This window comes from Nicotiana attenuata, unplaced genomic scaffold (assembly GCF_001879085.1).
Source record: "Nicotiana attenuata strain UT unplaced genomic scaffold, NIATTr2, whole genome shotgun sequence".
In the NCBI taxonomy this organism is placed as follows: Eukaryota; Viridiplantae; Streptophyta; class Magnoliopsida; order Solanales; family Solanaceae; genus Nicotiana; species Nicotiana attenuata.
The window spans coordinates 110,985-122,269 of NW_017671454.1; the positions used below are offsets into that span (position 1 = coordinate 110,985).

The window sequence follows — 11,285 nt, forward strand, 5'->3', positions numbered from 1 at the left end:
AGTTATCGACACATGGCGGCCTTAGAAAGCTTTCTTATTATACCTGTTCCGTATTAGCAAAAACGTAAGAACTTAAGAAACATTGAATTTTTTCTCTCCAAAATTTCTGTATTCCAATCTTATTGCTCACCTCCTCCAACTACTCCACTCCTTTCCAGAAGAGAAAGGCCCTTTAGAGAAAGAGACAAGAAACTTTATTTTCTTCAATATCACGTAAAGGTCAATTCCGTTTTTAGAAATTAAACTTATTATTCGTTGGGATCGCGTGTGTATAAATTACAACTTCAAATAATACATGGAACATGAATTTCATGGCTGGAGTTGATGAGGACTTAATTACCATGGTGTTATTAATTGCAATTGAGTATTTGTGGGATGAGATAATGTTTGGTATGACTTATATCTGAATTCTGAACTGTTTGAACTGAATCTCAAGTGGACTTGCTGAAGAAAATGGAGGCTTCTCAGAAAACTGTTAAAGTTGTCATTAATTTAAAGCTTTTTAAAAAGCTTTGGATATTGAGATACAAAATTGTTAATTATTTTTAATCAATTTGTTCTAATAATTTTTTTTCAATTGACAATATATTTAATCATTTAATATATCTTTGTTCATTATTAGTAATAAATAAGATTTTGTCAATTTTAATTTAAACATTTTATTTTTATTGGATCGACATTATAGAAATTGTAAATGTTATTTATGAGCAATTTTATGGTAAATCAGAATTGTGTAGATTGATGTAATGCCCCCCAAAAAAAATCAAATTGGAGAAAAGCAATATGAAGTTCAGATGACAAAAATAATCATCTTGATTTTAATCTCAAAAGACTTGCTCTTCAATTTATAAATCAATCAAATGTAACCAAACGAAATCATTATTTAAGATAAGTCGAGATGAAATTTAAAAAGGTAACTCGTGATTACAGGAAATCTGAATGGATGTGTATGAAGAAAAAATCAAAACCAAGAGGTAAATGCACTAGCTAATTACTAAAAGATAAAAACTTATTATCATTAGCTCACTCATTCAAACTTCAAGCAAATTCAAGAAATACATAAAATTCAAAACCTTTTATCAATAATAATTTTATAAATATATTTTGTTATAAATATATTTTGTTATATATAATGATACTTAGAAAGTTTTGGAAGAGAAAGTGTGGTGGAGGTTCTGATCATGGTTGGTTCTAAATAAAAGCAAGAAAGAGGATTAGAAGGAAAAATAAGAAAAGTAAAAGTAAAAGTAAAAGAAAGGAGGGCCCAATTGAAAATAAGAGTAATTAAAAAAGAGGTTCTAAATTCAAGAAGAAGGAAAAAAGAAAAGAGGTTCTAATTAAAAAACGACACATATAGGGTTTAGTTTGCCTTTATGCTTTTGGCTTCTCAAGCGTGATTAGAAGGTGAAAACACTTTTTTTTGTTTGTCAAACTAACTTTTTGAAAACACTTTGAACAGTAATAGTGGGTAAGGGGACAACGAAAAGTTCAAGCGTGTATATGACTTTTTGGAAAAACTAATCTTAAGATCTCCATTTTTCATTACCTACGTAAATATTCAAATTTATACTAGGATTAATTAAATATTGAAATATATTAAAATAAGGAAATTTTACCTCCTATAACAAAGGTATACCCCCTATTTATTATAAACCAAAATTATTTTAAAATATTATTTTTTATAGCTACCTTTTATATTTTATAGTAAAATAAGTATTTATGGAATATACTACCATGAAATAAGGCATGAAATGTGCTATTTATGTTTTTCCTCTCTCTTAGACCGCTGAACATACCTATTTTTAAGGTGATTGCCGTTGCTGTATCCATGAATACATAGCGCGAATACATTTGAATACATGCGCGCACGGGCGAAGCTAAGTTAGCCCAAGGGTGGTCAACTGACCACCCATTACCGAAAAATCATACTGCATATAAGGTAAAATATTACTTGTTATTGAATAAAAATAGACTTTGAACACCCTTGCATAGCTCACTGGCGAAGGATGTTCGAAATTTGAACACCCTTATTGAATTTCCTGGCTTCGCCACTGCGTGCGCGTACAACTTGACTGCCTTGATTTTAGGTATTTTTTACTGCTGTATTCAGCAGCGCGAATACATGCGCGTACAGCTGGACTGCCTTGATTTTAGGTATTTTTTACTGATGTATTCAGCAGCGCGAATACATGTGAATACATGCGCGTACAACTAGACTGTCCTGATTTTAGGCGCTTTTTGCTACCGTACTCATGGATACATGGCGTGAATACATGTGAATGCATGCGCGTACAACTGTGAATACATGCGCGTACAGCTGGACTGCCCTGATTTTTAGGCGCTTTTTGCTGCTGTATTCATGAATACAGCAGCGCGAATACAGCGAATACACTACCGTAACAACTGAATAGTGGCTATCGGAAGTAATTATATATATTGTAGTTATAGAAAATTAATAGCCACAGAACAATAGTGATTTCTGAAAATTCCTCTTAAAATAATTCCAAGACAAAAGACACCTATAAATATAGCCACCCCAGAGTCATCTTCTCCAAAACATTGCATATATCTAGTAGAGCTAGGGAAGTAGCTAGATATGAGTTCTCCTTGTACGGTTCAGGGTAAGTTATTCTTCATTTTTCGCCTTGTTTTGCTTCTTATTCTTCTTTCTGTTGTTTCTTCCTTTAGTTAGAATTGCAATTGTTACTGTGAATAGGTAAATCTGCATGGCCAGAGCTTTTGGGACAAAATGTGGACAAAGCAGTGAGTATAATACAGAAAGAGAACCCAAATCTTCACGCTGTCGTGTTAAACATTTCCCAGGATGTTCCAGAGACAGTGGACTGTACTCGTGTTCTGGTTTTCATTAATGACAACAACCAGGTTTCTCTCGTACCTATTGTTCGCTGACATTAATGCAGTCTCTGCTATGAAGTTTCGACAGAGAGCAGGAAATACTTTTTTGCTGCTTAATTAAATTCAGACTAAATTGTTGGAAACTCTCCCTATTGTATGTCTCTTTCAAGCATATGCACAAATCTGCTCATTTGTCCTTGGTATGAACTTATACTCATTGTCTTTATTCGAATGGAATTTCTTTGAATTAAGTGGTTGTCAATTTTAATCTTTAGTACGTGTCAATAGTTGGATAGGTCATTGTTGGAATAACACTTTGCATTGTTATTCCACTATTTTTATCATATGTGACAAAATCAACCCATCTTTCTTTCCAATCCGTTCAAGTTCAAATGGGGTTAGGACATGGCCATTTTTTAACTTGATTTAACATGTTAAATGTTAAATTTAGAATGACTCATCAAACTATTTAGGGTGGAACTCAAAGATAGCTAGATTTACAAGTGGTAATGTCACGACCCGGGTTTCCCACCATCGGGATCGTGATGGCGCCTACTCGTGGTAGCTAGGCACGCCAACTTATTTACCTTTCATTAATAAATAAATCTGTTAACAATCTATAGCATCAATAAGTAATATGAAATTTAATAATAATAATAGCGGAAGTCTAATTTATAAGTCTGAATCAAAACGCGGAATAGTCAATAATAGCCTCTACCCAAGATTTGGTGTCACATTACTCACGAACTGCTACGAATTTACTAAATATAAAGGGCTGAAAGAAACATATAAGTTGTCTGTCTCGAAAACAATGAGGCAACAGTCTAAAGAGAACATAAGGAAGAGACGCCAGGCCTGCGGACGCCTGCAAGGCTACCTCAGTCTCGTGTAAATGAAATCCTGCTCCAGTACTACTGCTGCTGCTGCTCCTCAAAACCTGGACCTGTGCAAAAATGCACAGAAGTGTAGCATCAGCACAACCGACTCCATGTGCTGGTAAGTGTCTAGCCTAACCCCGACGAAGTAGTGACGAGGCTAGACTGGACACTACATAAACCTGTGCAGTTATAAATATATAGCGAAAATCGAATAACAAACAACTAGCAATATGGGAGGGGGAAACATGCTATGGGGAGATACAATATTAACAGTAACCCAGGGTAATAAACTAAAGCAACTTAGATCCACCATAAACAAGGAATCAATACTCAATATAAACACAGGGCATCAAATAACTGTTGCGGCGTGCAACCCGCTCCATAATTACCATTGTTGCGGCGTGCAACCCGCTCCACAAATACCACTGTTGCGGCGTGCAACCCGACCCATATCATTTATCATGTATCACTGTTGCAGCGCGCAACCCGACCCTCACATATTATTGTTGCGGCGTGCAACCCGACCCTCACATATTATTGTTGCGGCGTGCAACCCGACCCATATCATTTATCATGTATCATTGTTGCGGCGCGCAACCCGACCCTCACATATTATTGTTGCGGCGTGCAACCCGACCCTCACATATTATTGTTGCGGCGTGCAACCCGATCCTCAATATCATTATTGCGGCGTGCAACCCGCTCCACCAAGATCATATTTCCTCATCCAAACCACAGTCACAAATACGGGGCAAGAGAGTAAATAAACAATAATGAAAATCCCGGCAAGGGAATACACATGACAAACAACTTAATAATCTCAGTATCCCGGCAAGGGAGAGAAAAAAACCAACAACAGAATCAACAAAATGTCCGGCAAGGGAATAACCAGTAACTCTTTCCCTTTCTTTCTTTTCTTACTCCACGATATCACTGGAGCCCAAGCTCCAAGAAATTCTTATCTCATATTCCGTCACAAACAACAATATAACGACATCCCAGTGAGGGAACAAAACATTATCTCAAATATCCCGGCAAGGGAATTACTATACCCACATTAGTTCCAACATCTAACCACCACATTAGTTCCAACATCTAACCACCACAGCTATAACCAACCTATTACCACACTTGACCACTTCAGCTATATCTAACCGACTACCACACCCAACCACCCCATCTATAACAATAGTCATCATACGACATAAGGAAACATTAACCTAAGCGATCCTAGTATCCGTTAAGAACACAATGCAGAGGAATCACAACCCAACAATAGCCCGCCAAGAGGGCAACATAATGATCTCTCCTCTTTCTCACTTTTACTTCACAATTCTTTTCACAACTCGAGCAGATGCTCCAGATGTTCAATTATCACTTATACTTTCGCAATTCGTTCTACAACTGGAGCCGACGCTCCTCAATGAATCAAGTCATTTCATATACTTTCAATATTCGTATCACAGTTCGAGCCAATGCTCCTACGAATCAAATTATCATATCACCATTCACATGTTATTCACAACATATAAAAATACTCCAATAAACATGAATTTCACAATCAGTTCATGATAATCACATTATAAGGACTCACGATCATGCTAGACACCAATGTATAGATACTCGTCACCATGCCTATACATCGTACTCGATCACATAGCAATTAGCAACAAGACTCAACTCCTATTCCCTCAAGCTAGGGTTAAACCAAACACTTACCTCAAAGCCTTGAAATCCACTTAATCCTCAACTATCGCTTTACCTCGCGGTTCCACCTCCAATTCGCTCGAATCTAATCACAAATTGTTCAATTACTTTAATAAACACTATATGAATCAATTTGAATGCATAAAAATGATTTTCCCAAGTTTTTTCCCAAAAATTCCAAAAACGCCCCCGAGCCCACGTGGTCAAAATCCGAGATTCGAACCAAAACCCCGTTACTCATTCCCCCACGAACTCAAATATATAATTTGTTTTGAAATCGGACCTCAAATCGAGGTCCAACTCCCCAATTTCTAGAAAATCTAGGTTCTACCCAAAAACCCCAATTTCACCCATGAAAATCCTTGATTTGAAGTGGAAAACATGTTTAATGATGTTAAAGATTGAAAGAATTGAGTAAAAATCAACTTACAATTGATTTGGGATGAAGTTTGCTCTTGAAAAATCGCCTATGGTGTTTGGGTTTTGAAAGAGTGGTGAAAAGTGATGAAAATTCGACTAAGTATAAAATTTGCTGGGCTGCGGATATGGGAAATGCGAAGCTGGGTTCGCAAGGTCTGGAAATTGCAAGATTTTAGTTCGCATTTGCGAACACTAGGCCTCAATGCAGACTTCGCATTTGCGAAAGATTGATCGCATTTGCGATCTGGGCCCTCTCGCATTTGCGAGCAAGGGCATCGCATTTGCGACCCAAGCTGAAATCCTTCCTTCTCGCATTTGCGATGGGGAATTCGCATTTGCGAGAAATTCTTCGCAAATGCGATGAAACCAGACCTGACCTGCAACTATTTTTTTTCAAAGTTCAAAAATGCAACTCGACACCTATCCAAAACTCACCCGAGCCCTCGGGGCTCCAAACCAAACATGTACACAACCTCAAAAACATCCTACGGACTTGTCCGTGCGATCGAATCGCCAAAATAACATCAAAATCATTGAATCAAGCCCCAAATTCATCATTTTTCATTATAACTTCATAAACTTCAAACTTTAGATATTTAGGTCCGAAGCACGTCAAATGGCGTCCGATTTCGACCAAACTTCACAGAAAGTGCTTAACACATAATTAAGACTTGTACCTGGCGTCGAAACCAAAATACGATCCCGATACCATAGTCTTTTAATCAATTTTCATTTCCATTTTCCTTAATAATTTCAGAAAAACAATTTCATAGAAAAATTCTTTCCTCGGGCTCTAGACCTCGAAATTCGATTCCGGGCACATGCCCGAGCCCCATATTTTTCTACGGACCTTCCGGGACCATCCAATCTTGGGTCTGGGTCCGTTTACCAAAAATGTTGACCAAAGTCAACTTTAATCATATTAATATCAAAATTCTTAAAAATTTTCATAGAATTCACATATTTCAACATAAAAGCTTTCCGGCAAGTAAATATGAGGTTTTCGAGGCCTCGGAAGCACGGAATGAATAAAAAAACAGGTGATGACCCTTTGGGTCGTCACAGGTAATTAAAAAATAGACACAGTTTAAAAAATAATCGAAACTTAGTCATTTTTCATGTAAAGATAAATCTGAACAAAAATACTGTTCAAAATCCAAAAAATATTTTGGAGTTCAAATTTTTTACATGTGAACTTCCAGCATAACATCCTGGAATTTCATAATGTGGTGTAATTCCAGCATAATATGTTGGAAGTTCATACACAGATGCTCTAATCTCCAGTATATTATGCTGAAACTTTCCGTGTGCTGGAATTCCAGCATAATATGCTAGAAGTTCATTCACAGGTGCTCCAATCTCCAGTATATTATGCTGGAACTTTCCGTGTTGCAGCAAAATAGTGGTTATTTTTCAATTACTTTGCAAACACTGGCTATTTTTCAATTACTAATCCGAAAACTGGCTAGCACATACTATTTTTACAACTATTTAGCGAAACATAAAGAATCAATTTTGAGATGGCAATTATATAAATTTGAAAACACTTAATTATTTTAGATAATATACTAGTTTTCACTTCTTCCTTTTCAAAAAATAAGAAAGGAAATTTTGAGTCATATTGGGCGAGTTGGTTATAACATGTTATTTGGCCCATGTTAGTGACACCACATAGCCACTTTTTGCACCCCTATTGAACACATTTTTTAAAAATTATTTAAACTTTAGCCAGTTTAGGCAAACTTTAAACTGTATCTAGACTTTTGTGTTAAAAGTTTGTTCTGTGCAAAGCTTAACGTTAAACCTGAAAGTTTGAAGTTTAAAGAAATAAATTCAAATTCAGATTTTGGGTATGACTTAGATTCTACTATAGGAATTTGAATTGCATTCAAACATCAGGTCTTAACAAAACCCAACTTCGACAATTGAAACTTGCAAGTAGAAGTTAGATTCTGAGGTGACTAAATTTTAAAAACTGTATATATTTCGATATTCTTTAAAATATTAATATTTAAAATGACAATTTGTGCGCTTCACCCTGACTCAGCTTATTTAGACTAGAGGGAACTTTGTAAAAATTGCACGGGGTGTCCTATTTGGGCGCCCCTTTTTAACCTGTAGCCGCTTTGTCTTTTTGTTTGTATCCGTACCCACTTTTTAAAAAACTTCAGCTTCCCTTTATAACTGGAAAACTTCAGCTCTAGAGCTGAAGTTTCCGGGTTACTAAACAAAAACTTCAGCTTTTTAGTTTATAACTGGCAAACTTCAGCTCTAGAGCTGAAGTTTCCCGGTTACTAAACAAAAACTTATAAAATAAAACTTCAGCTCTAGAGCTGAAGTTCGCGAGTTAAAAAAAAAAACTTCAGCTTTAGAGCTGAACTTCAGGCCCGGCTACTAAAATGCTAAAGTTTTGTGTAATTGCATTTGCTACTTCAGCCCCGTGTGCTGAAGTTATGTGAAAAAGCGGGTACGCTTGCAATTTTTTTTGCAAAGCGGGCACAGGTTAAAATGTGGCACAAAAAGCAAGTATAAATGCAAATACCCCGGGAACTTTGGTCGGGTTGGATTATTAACCCATTTTTGACCTGTCCAAAATGATATTTACACGATTTACATTTTCAACGGTAATATTAGGTTTGTCCGGTGTAGTGCCACATGCGATACAAAGCGTCAAACTTATTTCATTCCTTCATTCATGAGCGGTGTATAACAGAGGCCGATCCAGTATTTAAAATATATAGGCTCCTACAACGAACTCAAGATAATGTACAACAATAAATAGGTTTAAAGTCAAATATTTATAGACGTTTAATGAATTTCTTAACATATATATAAAATATGGACAAAAACTTCGGAATTCAAGTGAAATCTAGATCTTCCACTGCATATATGTAACAATAATAAGTCTATCAAACGGGAGAAATTCAAAAATAGTCAGATTTATAAGTGGTCATTCAAAGATAGCCACAGTTTCAAAAGTAACCGAAATTTAGCCATTTTTATGTAAAGATAAATCTGAACGAAACACTGTTCAAAATCCGGAAAATACTCCAGGATAATATACTGGATTCCAGCATAAGTATACTGGAACTCCAGTACATTATAATGGAGTTTCAGCATAAATACACTGGATCTCCAGCATATTATAATGGAGTTCCAGCATACTGCTGGAACTCCATTATAATATGCTGGAGTTCCAGTATAATATACCGCTCCAACATAATATGCTGGAAGTTCATGCACAGGTGCTCGAATCTCCAGTATATTATGCTGAAACTTTCCGCTTGTTGGAGTTCCAACATAATATGCTGGAAGTTCATACACAGGTGCACGGATCTCCAGTATATTATGTTGGACCGGTCCCTGTTGCGGCAAAATAATGGCTATTTTTCAATAACTTTACAAATACTTGCTATTTTTGAATGACCAGTCAAAAAACTAGCTAGCCCGTGCTATTTTTACCTATCAAACGCTTCGGCCCACATTACCAGTCCAAGAAAAAAGAAGCAATATCCGTGATATATTTAATTGTGGGAAGTAGTATTAACGTTATCAATATATTTTTTTTAAAACAAAAGACGCACTCAAATTCCAAGCTCAAACATATGGAAGACCTTGTCAAACATATTATCGCTACAGATATATCTCAATTCTCATCATAGCGCCTGTTTAATCATAACTCAATCACAATAAAACTAAAAATGAAATTCCAAATCTACTAAGTGTAACACTCGTTATTTTGTTCCAAATGAAACTACTGTATTTCAGTATTTGGTCGGCATTCTCCTACAAGTTTCAATTGCAAGAGCCTGCAAGATCTCATCATCAACTTAGTAAGGCCAACGTTTGAGTGGCATCACAACAAACTTCATTGTTCCATTGTTGCAATGGATGCCCTCATGCTCTCCACAAGCAAAATAATAAGGCTGCATTTTCTTCAGCACGAACTCGAATCCTTCCCCTGCACCCTGGTTCGGATTTGCTATCCTCTTAGCCCTTTTGAAGTCGCACTTGATAAAGCTCCAGTAGTTTGGTAACAAGTATACACTGTGTGGAAACCCACCATTTGGGTTTGGCGGATCATACTTGAAAACTGCACGTTGTAACTTGTAAGTACACGAATTCAGAATTTTAAATTAATGAGCAATGGATTATGGCCGCTATTACTTTTATAGGTGCCGTCAATTTAGTACAAATATCATGTGCATACCTATATAAATTTGAGTTTAGTTTTTATATACTAACAATCTAAAATAATTTTGCCGCTACCATGCATGTCACCTAAATAATGTGTTAAAAATGTGAAAATAGAAATTTTAGTTTTAAATTAAAGAAGATGTACCTAATGTGTCATTGACAAAGAAAGGTCCATTCTTGCGAGCCCAATCCATGTAGTCGAAGCCATAATGCCAATTTTCGGAACCCCCAACGATGAATTTATTTGAAGTTTGGGTAACATTTGGGTGATTATTACCATAGGGGCAATTAGTTTTGTTCCAGTTTCCTGGTCCCCAAGTGTAGTTAAAGTTGGCCAGACTAACGCCAAACATGAAATAGAACACTACAATTAGTAACAAAAATGCTTCTGCATTTGCCAGAGCCATTTTTTCAAGAATTATTAGTTCGCTGACGCTGGTTTGATTTGCCAAATCAGAGAAGAAATATGGAATTGATGGTGTTGATGAGAGAGCCAAATTAAATGGGCTATATATAGGAAGGCAAGTGCAAATTGTGACTAATTAGGAAATGAGATAGCCGGAAATGAGTCAAAATTTTCTTGAAGTTGGTTGGTGAGACAGGAAAATTGGTGCAAAAAGCGCTTCGTTGTCTTTTTAATACTCTTTTTTCTAAGTTTGACTTGGTACATGTAATTAACGGAGTATATCTGCAGTCAACCACCGCAAAGCCATTTTTGCAAATGAACTTTATAGAATTTCAAAATGGCTACTGACCTAAACCGAGTTATCCCGGAATTATAGTATCTTTTTTATTCCTATGAGAGGGTGAGATAACTAATCCCGGGATAATATATAATCATGAGATAACTTATTTTCCAATCAAAGGACCCTTAGATTTTAGACTACTTAACACGTGTACTAGTCGCTGCTACACGTTAGATATTCCAAGGGTTCATGTATTTATGTATTAAACCTGTTTTATAGGTTTCGAGGAGATAACCTAGCTAGTTTACGTATTTGGAGATTCGTACTTTATCGGTTGAGGTTTGCACATAAGTTAATTTTGCGTTTCTCTCAGGCAGTAGCGAATTAATTCGTGATCCATTATGGTCGGTACAAGACTAGAACTCGGAACACATTGATTCTGCTCGTCCAAGCCATCTTCAGTAACTGTAACACTATGATATCAATATAACACGAACATTAGCGAGAAATTTAGACTATTCCACATGCATTGCAACTTTTT

At 36.2% G+C, this 11,285-nt stretch overlaps 1 protein-coding gene across 1 annotated transcript; it reads right to left on the reverse strand.

The window, feature by feature from the left end:
- Positions 1–9,380: 9,380 nt before the first annotated feature.
- Positions 9,381–10,536, reverse strand: LOC109208390. Its single transcript, XM_019371502.1, has 2 exons — positions 10,204–10,536; positions 9,381–9,954 (listed from the first exon to the last, which is right to left on the reverse strand). Exons 1-2 carry the CDS (start codon positions 10,463–10,465, stop codon positions 9,692–9,694), a joined length of 525 nt encoding a protein of 174 aa, XP_019227047.1. The 5' UTR covers positions 10,466–10,536; the 3' UTR covers positions 9,381–9,691.
- Positions 10,537–11,285: the final 749 nt, after the last annotated feature.